Raw genomic sequence first — 19,649 nt, 5'->3', positions numbered from 1 at the left:
AGCCCTGTGGCCTCTCTGAGCAGGTGGCCATCCCACTGCTTAGTGGGTAACTTGGCGGGGGCAAGCCTGACCGTCCCCTGATCCAGGCACCTCATGTGTCCTGGCATTAAGGTTCCAATACCCTTGAGGGTTGCCCTCTGCCTATGGGTTGAGCATGGAAAGGGGAGCTTCCTGGCTTGACCTCCCTGCCCCAGAAATATCAGCTGGTTAAAAGGGAACCAGCAGCCAGTCATCAGGCCCACGTGCACACTCCACTGGAATCTAGAGCAGACGTGCTTCATGGCACTAGCTCATCCAGTACCCCCATGCCCAAAAGAGTGCTCCCTGGCCTGCCCTGTGTCTGGGGGGAACCCCCTCTTCATCCTTCCCCTCTTCCTGGGTCGTCCTGTGTCCATCTCTAGGACAAGCCCTGAAATATGAATTGTGTTCTTTCAGCGATTAAGCATTGGACTTAAGTGTTCTGGTGTTTGCATTCAAAACTGACATGGCCCAATATAAAGACAATTTGTGAAACTCTTGATCATAGTTTTAAGACTTTTTCTTATTCACAGCATAAAATAGCAAACAGAAAACACCCTGAGACAGACTGCAAAAAGAAAAGAGAAAGCTTGGTATTTTCGCACTTTTGACCAGCACTTTTTGTTCTTGTTTTTGAACTCGGGACCCCATGTTTTCTTTTCTTTTCTTTTTTTTTTTTTTTAAAGATTTGTTATTTTTTATTTGACACAGGGCGGGAGAGTGCAGGCGGGGGGAGCGGCAGGCAGGGGGAGAGGGAGAGGCAGGCTCCCTGCTCAGCGCGGAGCCCGATGTGGGGCTCGATCCCAGGACCCCGGATCATGACCCGAGCCGAAGGTAGACGCTTAACAGTCTGAGCCACCCAGGCGCCCCCCTCCCCACGTTTTCAATCTGCACTGGGTTCCGCAAATTATGCAGCGGATCCAGTTTGTCAGCTTTGTTCTGCTTGTAATTTCTTGTGATTTATTTTCTCATCCTACAGAAATGTTCACTTTTCCACCAAATTTTGCACTCTCAAAGAGAGTCCCCAGAATGATAAAAGCTTCAAGCTCCCTCCCCCCCCACCCCGCCCCGCAAAAGCCGCATCCTCCCGGGCACCCCCAATAACGACCTTATCTTGAGCGAACCCGCCGCGGATTAATGTTCATTTTCCTCTTACACTTTTTCATCCAGTAAGTCTGCAGAGCGCTTAAGATCAGTGTGGGGGGGGGGGAATCCCTCACAAGGGAGTGTCATTTCAAAAATTTAAAGGAAATCGCTGGCACTCGAGGGAAGCCGGAAACCGGCGAGGGGAAGTTCGCGAGGGGTCGGGGTCCTGGGGAGGGAGCCCCTGTGCGGGCGCTTCGGGCCGGGCCTGCGCTGGGCGCGTCCCCTTTAAGGGGGCGGGGCCGGGGCGGGGCATGGCAGCGCCCCCCTCCTCCCAGACTGCCCCGCGCGCGCCGGCAGTTCGGCCACGTCCCTGGCCACGTCGCGCCCGCTCTCGCCATCTTCGCCGCTTCCTCTCAGGGGCCGTCGCCGCCGCCGCCTGAGCTGCCGAGCCCCGGGCCGCCGCGCCGACCGCCGCCGCCATGAACATCTTCCGGCTGACGGGGGACCTGTCCCACCTGGCGGCCATCGTCATCCTGCTGCTGAAGATCTGGAAGACGCGCTCCTGCGCCGGTGAGCGGCGGGCCAGGTCCCGGAGAGGCTCGGGCGCCAGGCCGGGTCGCCCCGAGGAGCCGCCGACCTCGGCCGCCCCACGGCCTGCGGGCCTGCGGCGCCCGACACACCCCCTCGGCTGGCCCGGCGGGGGATCGGCCCTGGCTGGGGGGGGGGTTCCCTGCGGCCCCTCGGGGTGGGCGCCCAGGCCGGGCAGGGTGTCGCGGCGCTGGGCCCCGCTCGGCTCTGGGTCGGCTCCCGAACTTGAGCCGTCGGGGCGGGGGAGGCGCCAGCCAGACTGCGCTGGGCCCCATTCTGTCTGAAAAGTTTGGATGGGGCGGGGGCCGGGGGAGTCCGGCGGGCTCGCCCCTCGGCCCTCCGCTCTGATGGGCGCAGCTCCGCGCGCCTGGGCGCCTGGGCGGCGGGTCGGGAGGTGCGGGGAGCCCGCGAATCAATGGGACTGGAGGGAGGAGGATGGGCAGGAGCGCGGCCCGCTCGGCCTGACGTGGCAGCCAGGCCAGGCCGGGAGGTGGAGCGGGCGCGGGGAAGTCACCCCGCTCCCTACCCTGCCCCTTGGAGGACTGGCCTTTAGGTTAGGGTGTCGGGTCAGGCCTGACCCTTAGAGTTCTGTGGGCTTCACCCCAGTTCTGGGATCCAGGATCTCGCCTGCCATGGGCTGGGGGTGGGGTGGGGGGTGTGTGTGTGTGTCCGTCCCTAAGTGAATTTCTTGGGGACCGTCAGTGCTGCTTTGAGAAACGAGCTAGTTTGTCGAACTCTGAAGTGCCTCCATCTAATAACGGGTTCTCTTAAACCTGCGGCGCCGGGTACCGCCGAGGTCTCGTGTGGTCTCCTGTAATTCCTCACTCCACGTCACCAGTGAGTGGGCGACTCCCGCCTCTGGAGTACACATTTCATGCTTGCATTGCTGCGAGGCAGTGGGACAAATCTTTCCCAGATAAAAGCTGTGAAGTTTTACATCTCATTAACCCTAAAAGCTTCAGAGGGGCAAATTTTTAAATGATTTCTTGAAATGCAGTGTCTTCTTTAAACTTCTTTTTGATGCCATGGCCTCAGTGAAATAACTTTTGAATTCAAGAGCTCAATTTTTGCACAGGCAGTAAAAGATCCCATTTCCCTGATCCGTTTCTAAAGATTTCCATATCTAGGGTAACACCCCACATCACTGACTGCTGGGTTTAGGACTCACCTGTCTCCCCAGAACATACCTGAGATCGAGGAAGTAAGCAAAAACAAAGAGACCTTTGAGCTGTCAAAATGGATGTTACAAAGTCCATGTACTGAAACCAGTGTTGTCTGGCTTGGAGGTGATCTCTCATTTTGTACATATTCTGAGAGATTCAGTTGTAAGATTTACAATTATAGCAGAGTAACTGCAGCAATTGTGATGGCTGACAATTCAGCACGTGCTATGTACGAGGTAGTGCACTAAATGCTTTACATAACTTTTTCCACCTAGTCTTTAAAATGATCTTAACAGCTAGGTGCTATTGTCCCCATTCTGTAGAGGAGGGAACTGAGCCTTAAGGGAGGTGAGGAAATTAATGGTACAGTTAAGGATTTTGAATCAGTATCTGTCTATTTTGGCCTAAGTAATTTTAGTTTAAACTCTGATGCCAGACCAGTAGTTCGGGTCATCTTTTCATTGCACTCAGGAAATTTGTCACGCCCCCGCCACCCCCCCCGCTTTATTGAGATATAATTGACATATAACATTGTATTAGTTTTAGGTATGCAACATAATGATTTGATATATGTATATATTGTGAAATGATCACCATAATAAGTTTAGTTAACATCCATCACCACACAGTTAACCATTTTTTTTCTTGTGATGAGAACTTTAAAGATCTGCTGTCTTACCAACTTTCAAATATACAATACAGTGTTACTGACTGTAGTCATCATGCTGTGCATGACATCCCCAGGACTTATTTTATAACTGGAAGTGTGTACCTTTTGACTACGTTTACCCATTTCACCCACCCCTCACTCAGAAAATGTTACTTTTATCTTGATTTTTGCTCCAAAATTTTTGTATGAGTCTCTTCATTTTCTTTCGTGTATTTCTCAGAATCCTGTTCTCTGTCAAGTCCTTAAGTATTGAAGCATGCTGTCTCTTAAACACATATGTAAACTAAGATGTGGGGGAGAAGCTAGTATACCTCCACATATAGAATTCTTAAGGGAACCTTGAGTAATACGGAGAAAGTGAGAGGTTTACTATTTTGTTTGTTTTTTAATATTCACTATCTTCATTTGGGAGATTTAGGAGCATTTAGGAAAATAGAAAATACTTCAGCCAAGATAATAAGGAAGGTAGGTAGTTAAGTTCTTGTGTATTTGTCAAGTATTCCTACAGTTAACCTGAAGTTATAGGGCATTATTAAACTATTCTCTTGGTCAGACTTAAGATCATTTTAGTTCTTATACATGAGATTTCCTGGCCTTTTTAAAAATCAAAATCACCGAGATCATTTATTCAGAATTAAATGCTAAATTTGATTGGCTGCTTTGTTTTTCCATTCTAAATTATGAAAGTTGTTTAGAGGCTTTTGAAAGGGAATTTGATATGAGTTTCTCAAATAACTGGAATAAGAGACTTGTACGTTCAGGTTGTGTTTCTCACTTTGACAATACTGGTATTGGGGTTCATTTTAGGATTTGGGCACCTGTTTTGAATATGCCTGCAGCCAGAACCATGGGGCTTTTTTCCCTTAGGATAAGGGATGAGACAGGTTAGTGAGGAAGCTGGAGATTCTGTTTTCCTGACCATCTAATTTGAGAATGACCACCTTAAACGGCCTGTTTTAAAGTGAGGGCAGGAGAGCTGATCTTGGTTTAGCTCTCTGTGTCTTTGTCTGCTATCGTCATTACACAGGAGTGCCGAAATGAAGGGTGACTTTCTCATATCCCTGAACTGTCGTTGCAGTTGGATCCACAGTACACTCAAGTTAGCACTTTATCCTTGTCCTATACCCTGACCCGGATAGCCTTGGGAGAACAAGCCTTGGTTTGTAGATGGAGAACTTCTTAGCAACATTTTTCTGTAGGCTGGCTGATAGTTATTAATAGTGCTGTATCTATTGTGCTTAAATTACTAGTGGAGTCCTTTTGAGATCCATGACTCCCAGCCGCCCTCTCCTAGTCTCTCCCCTCCTCCCCCATCTATTGCTTTGATTGTTGTTAGCTGTTATGTTCGTTTTGTTGTAGACTTTTTATCCTTCCATACATGACAGGAACATCCAGTGTCCCCTGCTTTTCTCATAATTGGACAGCTTATAATTTTGAATACAAAATCTCTCTTATTGCGGTCATTGAGTACTTCAGGAAGCTATTGTATCACATTCCCAGCTCCCTCTTTGTAGCAGCTGTCCCCTCTGTTCTTTTGAGTGCCAGTCTGTTGACTAATCATTGCTCTCAAACATCTATTGACCAGGGCGCCTGGGTGGCTCAGTCATTAAGCTTCTGCCTTCGGCTCAGGTCATGGTCCCAGCGTCCTGGGATCGAGCCCCGCATCAGGCTCCCTGCTCTGCGGGGAGCCTGCTTCTCCCTCTCCTGCTCCCCCTGCTTGTGTTCCCTCTCTTGCTGTGTCTCTCTGTCAAATAAATAAATAAAATCTTAAAAAAAAAAAGGAAATCTATTGACCACCCATTGAGTGCAAGGTACTGGGGACACAATTTAGAACAGCAGCTTATAGCTATCAAAAGTCTCTGCTTTCAAGAAAGTTGCAATTTACTTGAAATAATAAGACATATATAAAAAGATAAAGGGTGTTAAATGTAGGCGGTAAATCCTGTGGATGTGAAGTGGCTAGAAGGATCACAGGGAAGGCTCCCATGACTTCCCAGCAAGGTGTAGGTAAGACCTCTGTGAGGAAAAGTCTGAGACTTTGTTAATGGACACAGAAGATGACCTGAATGTATCTTCGTAACCGTGCTTCTGAATAGGACCAGATAGGCTGGGAAGGAGGCAAGATGATTCATCTCCCCAAATTAACTTACCGATTCAGAATATCATCAAAGTTAAAAGACAATAAACTGAGAGAAATAATCTACAATATATCTAAGTGACAAAAAGCTAACATACATAATAAAATAATCCTACAAATAAAAAAAAAGGATAGAAAAATGGGCAAAGTTGACAGCTCACAGAAGAATAACAGAAGGCCCATTAAGCATGAAAGAATGCCCAGCCTCATTAATAGTTAGGAACTGGGACAGTAAAACAGCAATGCACACCATCATTTCCTCACTGGGTGAGAAAAGTAAGAGGTTTATAACATGTAACATAGGCAAGGGTGTAAAAGGCCATTCTCATTTGGTGTTAGTGAATATGAAAATGGGCACAGCCTTTCTAGGGGAAATCTGCTTATCAAAACTTAAAAGTTGATGTTCATATATTTACACCAGCGATTGTAAGGAATCTGAACTACAGAAATTGCCATATGTGTAAATAAACTATAGGTATGAAGATGTTCCTTGTACCTAAATAACTATAAAACACTGTTTATAGATAAAAAGATATTCATGTAGTATTCATAAAAACAAAAGTTGTAAACAACCCAAATGTCCGTTAGTGGAGTGGTTGTGCAAATGTGGTATGGTTACACTATGGAACACTATGCAGCCATTAACAAGAAGTAGCTAGAAGTATTAACAGGGGAAGATAAATCTGAGAGGTTAAGATAAAAAAACAAATTGTAGGGGCACCTGGGTGGCTCAGCTGGTTAAGCATCTCCTTCAGCTCAGAACTTGATCCCAGGGTCCTGGGATCGAGCCCTACATCAGGCTCCCTGCTCAACAGGAGGCTTGCTTCTCCCTCTCCCTCTGCTGCTCCCCCTGCTTGTGCTCTCTTTGTCTCTCCCTCAAATAAATAAGATCTTAAAAAAAAAAAAATTGTAAAGCAGAAGATTCTGTGGCCCCATTTTAAGGGGCAAACATATATGCAGGTACGTATACAAACACGTATATAGAAAGGAGCTTTTATTTTATTTTTTTAAATTTTATTTATTTATTTTTTATTTTTTTTTAAAGATTTTATTTATTTGAGAGAGAGAATGAGATAGAGAGAGAGCATGAGAGGGGGGAGGGTCCGAGGGAGAAGCAGACTCCCTGCTGAGGAGGGAGCCCGATGTGGGACTCGATCCCGGGACTCCAGGATCATGACCTGAGCCGAAGGCAGCCGCTTAACCAACTGAGCCACCCAGGCGCCCTAGAAAGGAACTTTTAAAAAGCCTGGAAAGTTGCATTTAAAATGGAGGTGGGAGGGATGTTAAAAGGTCCTTTTGTTTTTATTTCGTATACTTTAGCCCAGTTGGAATTTTTAATTAAATAGCATGGATTTCTTTGAAAACAAGAAAAAACAACAAAACAGTACATAGAGCTGTCATTTATCAAGCATTTGCAGTGTGACAGGTATAATATAAAGCACTTTTTCTTTAGCAGTCCCACAAAGTTGTCAAAATTTGTCCCCATTTGACAGATGCAGAAAGTGAGGTTGGGGGTGGGGCGCAATGTATGTCATGGGCCCAGGCTTACCCTGGGTGTTCAGGAGCTGAGCTTAAATCCAGTCTGTCTGGCCTCAGAGGCTCTTTTTCCCTAAGTCGCAAGAGTTGTGTTACGAGTCAGTTCCTATTAGGCTGCTGGTTCCAGGGAAAGTTAATGGCCTTTAGGAGAGTATCCACATCCTTAGAGACAATGGGTTGGAGCATGGTGCCTTGTTGACAGTGCAGACTGTCCTGGTGGTCTAATCTATGGGACTCGGTTGCCGCTCAGCTGTTACCAGAACAAAAATAATTCATGGAAAGCTTTTCTCTTTGGTCAAGGGTTCTGTTCTGTAAACCACTGTGAATATAAGAAATGCAACCTTTCACCTGCAGCATAATTTAAGGTAATATACACTGTAGTGTATAGTTGTAGGGTTTTATTAAACCTAACTTGGCCCAATGTAAAAGACAGGAATGGTGTTAGGTTTAATGACTGATTTCCATTTAACGTGTCATACTCCTTAATATGGATATTTGGTGCATTTGGTATTGGGATGGCCATTTCAGGACCATTTAGAATGAGTTTTCTTGAGAGCCTGTTACCTGCCAGCCTTCACATGCTTTGGTCCCAAACAGGGAGAAAGAGACTGTGGGAGCCCCTCAGGCTTTCAGGAGGTTCTCTCCCTGGAAGGAGATTCCTGCCCCTGCCCTCTCTGTCTTCAGCTGGGATCTCTGCCATCTTGTGAAGACTGGAAAATTTTTCTGTCTTCAAGGAAGAAGCTGCTACTTCCTAATCAGGATCCCAGTCCAGGAAGAATAGGGTAGAACTGTATGAGCACACCTAGATTTCCAGCATGGAAGTTCCTACATGGATTCTGCACCATGAGACAAGCTGCAGGCCACACACTGCCTGACTCTTGCTCTTCTCCGCTCAGGGGCTCTCCCACCCTCTGGTCGGCAGTAAATTAGGGCAGAGCCCACAGAACATCACCTATTGACAGTTATAGAGACACAGTGTGACTTAGAAACTTCTTGGAAATGTTATCCCAAAATACCACAAAATGAGAATTTATGCCATGACATGAAAATAAAATGAATTCTGTCTCTTTTTTTGACCCTTTGTTCATTCATTCGGCAGGTATTTTCTTAGCTCTGCTGCGTGTCAGGCCCAGTGCTGAGCACAGAGAATACAAAATGGATAAGACATGACCCCAACCTTTGGAGATCTCAGTGTCTGTTGGGGAAGAAGGAAGACAGGCAACCGGATAATTGCAGTGTATATTGTAAGATCATAATAGGAGCTGGGGCAGCAGCTGGTGGGAAGTAGTTCCCATTATGTACTTGCTGAATGAATAAACAGTACCAAGGGAGGGTGTTTTCAAAGACGACTTCCCACAGGAAGTGGTATATGAGTTGGGCTTCAAAGGGAGTGGTAAAAGTGATATGATAGTCCTGGATTTTTAATATAGGGATGCCGAAAATGAGGAAAAATCGCAAATCTCTCTGGCTTCCAAAGTTCCATTAGAATAAACCCTTTATAACAAATTTGCCTGTATGTACCCTATAATTTTTTTATTTAAAATATTGGAAAGAACCAGATGGGAAAGGAACTGGGAATTTCTCTCTCAAAGCCTCAGCCAATATCAAACGTGAGCTGCATGCTTTTCCCCTTCATCTCGTCTTCTCTCTCTCCCATGTCCCTGTGTGAATGGCAGCCTCATTGTTCTCCTTTGGAACATTGATCTCTGATAAGGAAATAAGTTCCCCATTACTGGGGAAAACTGAAAGGAGCAGAGTGTCTGTATCTCCACATTTGACCCTTGAAATTGGTTACTACTGATGGATCCAGAAGGAGAGAGTCAACTTTTTCTTCAGGTTCTGTTTAGGTATTTTTGTGAATAGACTAGAACTGCAATTATTCATATGTAGAAAGGAACATTCTTGTATCCAGGCTTTTTTTTTAATTTCAACAACCTGCAGAATTGTGTTATAAAGTATCATTTAAAAACAATGTGATTTTCACATTCCATAGGAGCATTGCCAGTAATTTGGTGCAGCAACATTTCTGTAAAATACATGCTTACTGAAATGTTTAATGGTGTGAAGTTTGCAACGTAGAGGAAGGTGGGTGGGTTCTGACGTGTAGTAAGATTCAGTTTCCTTCATGAATTTGCTCAATCTTCATCTGAAACCCATAGTTCACATCCTTTGTCACATAAATATTTGGCCAAATATAGATGTCAGAAAAGCTGAGTGCACATGCTACGTGACCATCGACACCCGCAGCTGATCTTCACGTGCTGCAGCGGTGCTCTGGAGGTGGACTGGTGGTTTGAGGCGGGAACAGATTTAAGGTGTTTTTTTGTTTTTGTTTTTGTTTTGTGTGTTTTGGTTTTGGTTTTGGTTTTTTTTAAAGACTGCTGCTTTTGAGGACTGACTATAGTAGGTTCCTACCCTCTTGTTGCCATGGCATCCAGAGCAACATTTTTTATGGTGGTGTGATGAATCTAAGACATGGAATTTTTAAAAATCTTAACATGTCCAAGAAATGCTGCCCTCACAAAATAAGGTGCCTAGGGAGGCCATACCACTGTTCCAGGGTGGTACGCTCAGACTCTTACCTGTAGCAGTGTTCCTCTCTGGGTTCCTCATCTCCTTGATCAGATGAGATCCCAAGGCCATGAAGGATTTGTCACCATGAGAAACACTGTTTTAAAGTAGAAAGAAAGATGCTAAAAGGTAGCAGACAAGTTATAACAATAAATACCGGTAGAACTAGTGAAAGTATTCTTACCTGAAGCATATATTTGAAAAATACAGTGTTCAGGGGCACTTGGGTGGCTCAGTCGGGGAAGCGTCCCAACTCGGTTCAGGTCAGGATGGTGTGGTGAGATTGAGCCCTGTGTCAGGGCGGAGTCGGCTTGGTCCCTCTCCCTCTGCTCCTCCCCCACCTGCACTCTCTCTTTCTCTCAAATAAATAAATAAAATCTTTTCAAAAAAAGAAAAATATTCATTTGAACAGAACATCCTGATACAGTGGCGCTGGCATAATTAAGGCACTTTCCCATAGCCACCCAGCATGATAAGACTGCAGAGTTGTTAGAGCCTCCGTGAAGGAGCATGTTCAAGAATGTTAAGTGAAAGGAAAACTACAGCTGCTCTCATTTATGGAGTCATCCCAGACATCAGCCTTTGACCCTGGAGCCCACTTTCCGTATCTGCACTTCCTGCGATATTCTCTGCAGGAAGCGTTCAGCTTCTCTAAGAGAGGCTTTTCTAATATGTTCCTTTTGTTTCTTCAGGTATTTCTGGAAAAAGCCAGCTTCTCTTTGCACTGGTCTTCACAACTCGTTACCTGGATCTTTTTACTTCATTTATTTCACTATATAATACATCTATGAAGGTATGGTATGGCATCCAATGGAATGCATTTTATCCATAATTCACAGGCCTATGGAAACTATTAAGTTTGTGTCAGTTGTGTACTTAGACATTTTCTAGAATAATGTCTAAACATGCTGTTCTCGACCTAAGCACTTTTAGACCACCTTGTACATAGACGTGGGAATAGCATTATCATTAAGCACATTTTCTGTTTCAGAGGAGTATCTGTTTAATTTAAGTGCTGTGCAGTTAGAGATTTTTTAATCTTAAATTCCTTGAGTATGATAAACTTCTAAAGCTCTTGATAACCCTGTAAGAAAGAGGGCTAACTATTACGTTTTTAAGCAGTGCGAAATTACAGACTCCCTGGGAAACCCAGCAGGTTGGTTCAGAAGGAGGAATGAAAGCCAGGACTCCTCGCTGCAGTACCTCGTTTTGCTGTTGTGGGAGGGATTATGTGTAGCCTTCTACTTCTTTTCTTTCTTTTCCCGCTAAATCCGTGTTCTGTAAACTTCTTTGTGTGCCATCTTTATTACTCTTTCCATGCCTAGAGAACATCTGTACCATAATTCGTTTAATGTGTTTCTAAAACCTTTTAACTTGTCCTAAGCATTAGTATCCATGGCTTTGGTGTCCTATTTTTTCTGAATCCACATGAAAACAAATGTGTAATATTAAAATGCAGGATGTTTGTGTACCACCTTACATCTTGTGGACCACTGGGGGTGCATGCTCCCTGCTTGCCAAGGCCTCGGTTTCGCGCCATCATTGAACTTAGACTTACTGAGCACCCACAGCGCCGGGCACTTCCCTAGCTCTGAGGACAGGGCCGAAAACAAGCAGAAGTCTTAGTGTCTGGTTGGGGAGAGTAGATGGATCATCCCAATACTCAGTGAATGACGGCAGTTTGTGATGGGTACTGTGAAGGAGAAGTATGGGGCTCTCAGGGTGTGCAGTAGGAGTCTGATTTCTTTCATTCATTTGTTCTACATAGCTTACTGAGCACCTGCATGTGGGGCAGTGTTGTAGGCATAGCTGAGGAAGTCATGTTTAACCTGAAGCCTCTTGGTGTGGTACTTAAAAAGCATTTTTTATAAGCACAGGTCAGAGTAGACAAAGCCATATTTGGTCCTGTGGTCTTTACTAAGAAACAAATTTGAGTTACCTATAATCATTTCATTCTTCATCGCTAAGTGACCGGAGCCTCATATTCAGGAAATAATTAGCTTACTTAAAATGGGTAGGTCCCGGGGCCCCTGGGTGGCTCAGTCGTTAAGCATCTGCCTTTGGCTCAGGTCATGATCCCGGGGTCCTGGGATCGAGCCCCGCATCGGGCTCCCTGCTCCGCAGGAAGCCTGCTTCTCCCTCTCCCACTCCCCCTGCTTGTGTTCCCTCTCTCGCTGTGTCTCTCTCTCTCAAATAAATAAATAAAATCTTTAAAAAAAAAAAAAAATGGGTAGGTCCCTGCTTGTTGTCCAGGCAAGTTAAAACTGCAGGTTATTACAAGCGTGTGAGCAAGAATCCCCTCAGGATCCTTGGCTTTCAGAAGATGCTTGCTTGGTTCTAGTTTCCAAGCATGTCCTGAGCATCAGAGGAGTGAGAGCCAGCTTTTATATGCTCATTGCTTTGACTTTAAATGCCAGGCACAGGTGAGGAGAGAGTAGCAGCTGCTTACCTCCATGGCTGCCTAAGCCTTTAGGGACAGAATCTTGGCTGGCCGTGTTCCGGGCGCTGGCGAGGGACCCTCCGGCTACCACATGCCTTGGCCAGATGTTCTGCTGGAGGAGACTCAGTATAAATGTATATGTGTTTTGTTGTTACATGTAGATTTATATGTTATCTTGTTCATATACATGTATACATATATTTGTGGAGAGAACTCTAACAATATAAGATACTAATCTTGATTTTTTTTTTTGGGGGGGGAGTTCGGTGTACGGGTATGACCAACAATTTTAATACCCTGTCGACTATTTATTTGCAAATATAACTTCATGATGAGGTGCCAGGGATAGTTTAGTGTCTGTTTCGTTTTTCAGCATATGAGGACTTGATGATTGCTTTCATTTTCCTCATAAGTCGTTTGCCTAGATGTTTTCCTGTAAGTTTCATAAGGTGGTTTTCCTGAGGAGTCGTACCGGGCATCCCACCTGATATCCCACTTGTTTCCATTCAGAGACTAAACCTGCCCTTTGGTTCTTGGACCTAAAATCCTGCATTTTGAAAATTGCTATAATTTCAGAATAACAGACTTTTCCTTTGGGTTGCGTGACTATCTGGTGTTTGACCTTTTGAATGCGAAAGAACATAACTCGACTGTAAGCCTTTGAACAGCTGTACTGCTATGTGAGCTCCCTTGTAGGTGGCAATGTTTGACAAGTTATCCCTTCCTTTTGGTTTTGCTTTTGGTGTGCTACCAGACAGAATTTCATGGGAATGATCTGAATGTTCTGTGTTAAAGTAACACAATGTAAGTAAAAATGATCATCATAAAGTTAAATGTGGGCTACATTGTATCTTCTCTTTAGAAAAGCACTAGCTAGGGGCGCCTGGGTGGCTCGGTCAGTTAAGCCTCCAACTCTTGGTTTCAGCTCAGGTCATGATCTCATGGGTCGTGGGATTGAGCTCCCCGCTTGATGGGGAGTCTGCTTGAGATTCTCTCCTTCTGCCCCTCCCCTCACTCTTTTTCTCTCACTGTCTCCCTCAAATGAATAAATACATTAAAAAAAAAAGAAGAAAAAGAAAAGAAAGGCACTAGCTAAGAAATAGCCTCATGCTGGAGGGAGGTGCACTGGTGTTGAACCGCACCCCTTGGGCTGCTATCTAATAGTTTAAAGTGAGATTAAAAATACATTCTTTGGAAGGGGGTGGGAGGGATGGGGTGGCTGGGCGATGGACACTGGGGAGGGTGTGTGCGCTGGTGAGCGCTGTGAACTGTGCAGGACTGATGAATCACAGACCTGTACCCCTGAAACAAATAACTCATTATATGTTAATTTTAAAAAAATGCATTCTTTGGCAGTTTCTTATAAAGTTAAAGGTACACTTATATGATCCAGCAATCCCCTTCCCAGGTGTTGACCCAAGAGAAATGAAAAGTTAGATCCATACAAATGCCTGTATGTAAATGTTCATAGTAGCTTTATCTGTTACCCTCCAAGCTGGCAGCAACCCACCTGTCCTGAAGGTAGTGTGTGGATGAACAACTGTGCTGCACCCAGACAGCGAACTGCTCGGCAGTAAAAAGGAACCAGTTGTTAATACACACAGCAACATGGGTGGATCGAGAACACATCATGGTACTTGAAAGAAGCCAGTCTTGGGGGACATACTATATGATTCCATTTATTTGGTATTCTGGAAAAGGCAAAAACTGCAGGGACCAAGAATACATCAGTTATCAAAAAAAAAAAGAATAGATCAGTTATCACCAGACTTTGGGCCTGGGGGAAGGGCTTGACTACAAAGGGCAGCATGAAGGAGGTTTTTGGGGGCGTCACATGATAGGACTATTCTGTGTCTTGATTGTGGTGGTGGTTATATGACTAATAAAACCATATACCCCCAGAAGTGAACTTTATTGTATTTAAATTGCAAAATAAAGAAGCTGAGGAAAAAAATCTTGCTTTTGTGAGCATATGGATGATGTAGAAGGCCAAGGGAGTTGGAGCCATTTTTAAAGTATGGATGACCTGTGCTTTTCTTCTGTCCTTAGCTCATCTACATTGCCTGTTCCTATGCCACGGTGTACCTGATCTACATGAAATTTAAGGCGACCTACGATGGAAATCATGATACCTTCCGAGTGGAATTTCTGGTGGTCCCTGTGGGAGGCCTCTCCTTTCTAGTCAATCATGATTTCTCTCCTCTGGAGGTTAGTTAAGAGGTTATTTAGGGAAACAGACATGTTTCCAGGTAATGTGGGTGGTTCTGGCTTGTTTGTTGGATTTGGCAAGCTTCTGGTGCAGCATACACTATTTGGTGTAAATAAATCACAGACAGGAATTAAACCCCCAGGTATTTGCCGGATTCTTCTCCAGAGAATAAACCAGGCTTCTGTGGTAGCAAAGACAGTGCCTTGCCTGTCCAAGTGCTTGAAGAACACAGTTCTTCACGTAAGCGTGTTGCACTTTGATACTGTGTGCAAATCCCCTAAGCAGTGTTGCTATGCTGGGGGTGTTGAGGAAAAGTAGTTTGCATGGTGCCCTGCACTCCACAGAGCCCTGCCTCGCCCTTCCCTTAACGTCCTGGGGAAGCCGCTGCTTGTGGTTTCAGAACACTCCCAGGGCTACCTGCAAGGCCTTCTGTCGTCTGCGTGAATCAAGTTGGGCAGAGTGTTCACGTAATTACAGTTCTTGTTACTCACCCCTTTGATTTAACCACACCAAGAAAGTCCGAAGAGTAAGAAACATGGTGAAAATATACATAGACAAGATAAAGTCTGTGAAGGAGACCAGCTGGTAAGGAAAAGCAGCAGTGGGAGAGTAGAAGGCCCCGGCTGTCAGCCTCGTGCACCGTGGCAGAGAGCACCCTAGATTCGGAGTGGGACAAGCTTACCCGGGAGAAACACATATGTAGATTCACAGAAAATTGTACCGGGAAGGAGATGCTGGAGAGATGGGTAATGAAAATTCGCAGAGGCAGAGGTGTCTGGGTTACCCAGCTTGTCATCGGGAATGTCGTGCCTCTTCAATGTAACTCAAGTTTCTGAGATTTATTCCGTTGCTGAGCTACTCTGGTTTGTCCTCAGATGCCTAGACTCCCTCACTCTTTGTGCTGCTCCACAATAAAGCAGGAGTATTTCCTGTGAACTCACGGTGGGTACTGGGTGCTGACTGAAGCCTGTGGTTTCTCTTACAGATTTTGTGGACCTTCTCCATCTACCTAGAATCAGTGGCTATCCTTCCTCAGCTCTTCATGATCAGCAAGACAGGGGAGGCGGAGACCATCACCACCCACTACCTGTTCTTCTTGGGCCTCTACCGAGCTCTCTATCTTGTCAACTGGATCTGGCGCTTCTACTTCGAGGGCTTCTTTGACCTCATTGCTGTGGTGGCCGGTGTTGTCCAGACTATTCTCTACTGTGACTTCTTCTACCTGTACATTACAAAAGGTACCACGGGCTGCCTTCTCCCTGCTTTGTTCCTACAGCTGTGTGTTTTTAGGAGCTCCCTGGCCCAGCATGCTCCTAATGTGGCACTAGCTCATCAAGCACAACTGGTTTCAGAAAAACATTTTAATGACTGTCAAAAAAATCTGGGTCAGGGCTTTCAGCCTTTTTCTTTTCTGTAGCTTTATTGTTTTTCTATAATATGTTTTTAGTGTAAGAAATTTAATCAGCTTTTATAATTCTGAAAATAATCACCTGAAACCCTACTACTCAGAGATCATAGTTAATGTTTCGATAAGTGTAATTCCAGATATGTCTATATGCATATGCACAGATACACGAGTTAAGCTGTACATGCCGTTCTATATATAATCTGTTCCCCCCTCACATTTTTTCAAGTCAGGAGACAGAAATCTCCATAGTTTTCAGTAAACAGAGAAGGTTTCATTATGTGTATTACCATAGTTTACTTACTCAGCCCCCTGTTCATGGATATTCAGGCTGTTACTGATTTGCTGCTATTAAAATCCAGTGCATGGGGTGTCTGGGTGGCTCAGTCAGTTAAGCATCCAGCTCTTGATTTCGGCTCAGGTCATGATCTCGGGGTCATAAGATTGAGCCCCGCGTCAGGCTCCGCACTGAGCATGGAGCCTGCTTAAGATTCCCTCTGCCCCCACCCCCAGCTCACACATATTCACTCTCTCTCTCTCTCTCTCTCTCTCAAAAAGAAAAAAAAAAACAAAAAGTGCTTAAATCATTATCTTGTATATGTATATTTTCACATTTATGTGAGTATAGGACATGTGAACGTCACAAAAATCTGATGAAAACTGTGGTCCTTGTTCAAAAAAAAAAGTCATATTAATGCATGTGCACACAAATGTATGCATATAGTTTTAGGGGATTCAGGAGCCCCTGAAACCCAACCATAGCCTTAGGCTAAGAACCCTTGCTATACATTATAATGCCTAATGGTGGAATTGCTAGCTACAGAGGTATATATATCTTCTCTTTTTTAACGTCCAAAATTTCATAGACCTCTGTACATATTAATAGTTATATTTTACTATATGTTGATTAGGGGAGAAAGTAATGAGAAGAAAATGCTGTTGTGAATTTAGTGACAATTTCAATCGAATTTGTGTTTCTTAAATTCAGTTGCTGTGACATCAAGGAACATGAAGAAAATTCCAGTATGTGTGTGTGTGACATACTCATAGTTCAGGGGGTTTGTTTATTGACACCAAAATCCAATGACTCGTGATGCCAAAGGCTTGTTTCCTTGTACCTTATTCTGTGCTGTCTTGAGTGTGACAGACCTCTAGGAACAGGAAGAAAGAAACTATAAGCTTGTCAATACCAGTAACCTTTTGTTTTCTCTTCCTCTCTCTAAAATTCTAGTACTCAAGGGAAAGAAGCTCAGTCTGCCAGCGTAAGTGCCAAAGACCATCCCCAGCCTCTGTCCTTCAGGGTGCTCGGACAGAATTCTTACCACAGCAAAGGCACAAGATGCGTGATGCGGAAAATCAGAACCTTAACTCTTTTGTTGCAAATAGTCATCAGTGGCTCTGTAAGAACCCAGAGGAAAAGAACCAGAAGGTTTCTGTTTAATGCATCTTGCCTTATCTTTTTTTATTACTATGTACAAAGATTTTTTTACAAAAAGAAACTTAATGCTGTATTAATAAATTCAGTGTGTAGCTTCAATTGGGGTAGTTCCAAAAGTGAAGATTTTGTGAGGAATAAGTGCAAACTTTTTTTTTTTTAATTCTTTGAAACTGTTGATTCTTTGTGTCTGCAATGGAATTGTACTCCTTGACAGTTGGTAGATTGTATATTCTTCCATCTATCAAACTTGCATTCCACTATATTTATTTTTTGCCAAAAGATGAGTACTATTTGTTTGAAATCTGAGACACTATGTTCAATTTGATCTATCTTTGTTCAAATCTCTTCACACCTAATGTGGAAATCCTTCCTTGGACATCACAACACTACATGTAAGGCTGGTAAGGATGACTCACAAGCTTATGGTTTTCATTACCAAAATTTTCGGATTCTGAATGTAGATGGAGTCTCGTTCAAGAGTCACCAAAGGTGCCCGCCTCCCTCTCCCGCTAAGAATGAGTTTGAGACTGTCCGAAGGGTGTCAGAGAACTCAGTGGGCAGGGGCTCTGGGCTGCTTGCCATCTAAATGTGGGATGTGAGGGACATTAATGATTATGTTGGATCTAGGACTATGCTCCTCTGAGGAATGGAATACAAGTTAGTCACCTATCACTTTATTTTACAGTTCCAAAAGCTTACTACAACCGTGTCCGTGCTCAGATTCAAATGGTTTTTCATATCACTTTCGGGTAGTAAAATGATTTACAGTTTTTTCTTAATTGGCAGTACCAATTGCCATTCCTTATACTCTTTGATTTTTTTTTTTTTTTGGTTTTTGTTTTATTTTTACTGAGCTCTTGCATGATTTATCTTGTGTTACCATCCTAAATAAACATTTTATTAAATGTAGAATAAATTGTCCTTTTTTTGTGAATTAGGCTTTTGGAACATCCTATGTCAGGATGATTTTTTCATTTTTCAATTGGCAACAAAAGCTCCGTATAGGGCCGCAAGCATTTATTGTCCACAAATTAATCTAAAACTTTCTGTATTTTAAGGGAAAATTGGAATTTTTCCTCCTGATTTTGCCATTTTATTGATTTGCTACATTTTTTTGATTTGTGCAAAAGCATATGACTTTGTTTTTATATGATGCACTATAAATGTTAAAGTGTTGAATACTAACAGTGCTTACTACAAGAAGGATGTAGTATTTTTGCTTGCTGCATTAAAACATCTTGTGAAGAAGGGAGCTAGATGGGTTTTATTTTTATCTAGTGTGTCTCTTAACATCTTTCTAAAGTGGCAGGGTGCCTGCAGAGTTGAACCTCTTGTCTTGATCTTTTTGTTGTGCCCCGTCCCGTCGCCCCCCGCAGCCCCCCCACCGCCGTGCCTCATGGTTGTCCTTTTTGTGTATCTGTATCTTCCCAGCATTCTAGTCTTGGTTTAGTTTCTGTTTTCATCCTCCTTGGAAGATTATGAGAGCGTGGAGGCAGGGCGGGAAGTCTCGGTATAGTGGAGCAGACTGCCGCCCACACTGGGGGCGGGGTGGGGGGCTCACACCGTTTCTGTGCGTGTAAATTAGACACAAGCTGGGAGCATTGTAGGAGAGCACAACGCAGACGAGGATCTGGGACCTCAGCAGGCTGCCTGACTTCGGAAGTATCAGTGTCTTCTCTAGTTATCCTGCCCATGTAAAAGTGAAACTGGCTAAGATGTTACCACGATTTTGCGCCCAACCAGGATGACATCTTAAATAGGGTGGCTGAGTGGGAAAGTGCGGGACTGGGGCAGCGTCCTCACACACATAGGAAACAAAGGCCTTGTATCATGCGCCTTACAAAGCACTGTTTCAAAGTTCCTTTCACTTCTCCAATAAAGGTTATCAGGTAATTAATACTTTTTTATCCAGCTGTTTTATTCGTGTGAAATTTTTTTTAATGAAAGCATGAGGAGAAAGAAAGTTCTAAGTGGGCTAAGTTGGCTGCTTACAGACACCAATCCATTCCCCATCCAGTTCAATCACAGCGTCAGAATAACGCTTCCTGCTTCCTTACAAGCCGGTTGAGAGAGGAGTAGGTAAATAGGCGAGGGGGACAAAAAGTTTGCAGGTGGCAGGGAGAGGATCCAGCCCAGCCTTGCCAAAGACACCACTAGGTTGGACGACTTCGTGGAAAGGTCAAGCAAAGATTTCGTTTCAATAGAAATCATGAGTGGTTGGTGGGAACCCTGAGGAAGGAAAGCACAAGCTTTGGGGTCACTCCTCCCACTCTAGCTCTGTGACCCTGGTTTAACATGAGTCTCCATCTCAGTTTCCTGCAGAGACTCCTGCCACAGGATTTTGTGAGGTGTGAATGAGCCCGTGTTAGTGAAGCTCAAATTAGGGCT

General features: G+C 44.3%; 1 protein-coding gene across 2 annotated transcripts; it reads left to right on the top strand.

The window, feature by feature from the left end:
- The first annotated feature begins 1,456 nt into the window (after nt 1-1,456).
- KDELR2 (KDEL endoplasmic reticulum protein retention receptor 2) lies at nt 1,457-19,160 on the top strand. Of its 2 annotated transcripts, XM_027611397.2 has the most exons (5): nt 1,459-1,674; nt 10,462-10,562; nt 14,259-14,417; nt 15,404-15,656; nt 17,055-19,160. In XM_027611397.2, the coding sequence occupies exons 1-5, from the start codon at nt 1,584-1,586 to the stop codon at nt 17,087-17,089; spliced, it is 639 nt and encodes a 212-aa protein (XP_027467198.1). In that variant the 5' UTR covers nt 1,459-1,583; the 3' UTR covers nt 17,090-19,160. The 2 variants fall into 2 exon arrangements, with proteins under 2 accessions (XP_027467199.1, XP_027467198.1); XM_027611398.2 differs by lacking the exon at nt 15,404-15,656 and having other exon boundaries at nt 1,457-1,674.
- The last annotated feature ends 489 nt before the right edge of the window (nt 19,161-19,649 follow it).

Source organism: Zalophus californianus, chromosome 10 (assembly GCF_009762305.2).
Source record: "Zalophus californianus isolate mZalCal1 chromosome 10, mZalCal1.pri.v2, whole genome shotgun sequence".
Taxonomy (NCBI): domain Eukaryota; kingdom Metazoa; phylum Chordata; class Mammalia; order Carnivora; family Otariidae; genus Zalophus; species Zalophus californianus.
Note: the sequence above shows the minus strand (reverse complement) of the source record. Positions and strands in the feature narration are given on the sequence as shown.

Excerpts from the sequence above, each read along its gene's own strand:
- KDELR2 (XM_027611397.2), top strand. The coding sequence starts at position 1,584 with ATGAACATCTTCCGGCTGACGGGGGACCTGTCCCACCTGGCGGCCATC. Across the intron at positions 10,563-14,258 it reads TATATAATACATCTATGAAG|CTCATCTACATTGCCTGTTC; the intron begins GTATGGTATGGC and ends TTCTGTCCTTAG. Across the intron at positions 15,657-17,054 it reads CTACCTGTACATTACAAAAG|TACTCAAGGGAAAGAAGCTC; the intron begins GTACCACGGGCT and ends CTAAAATTCTAG.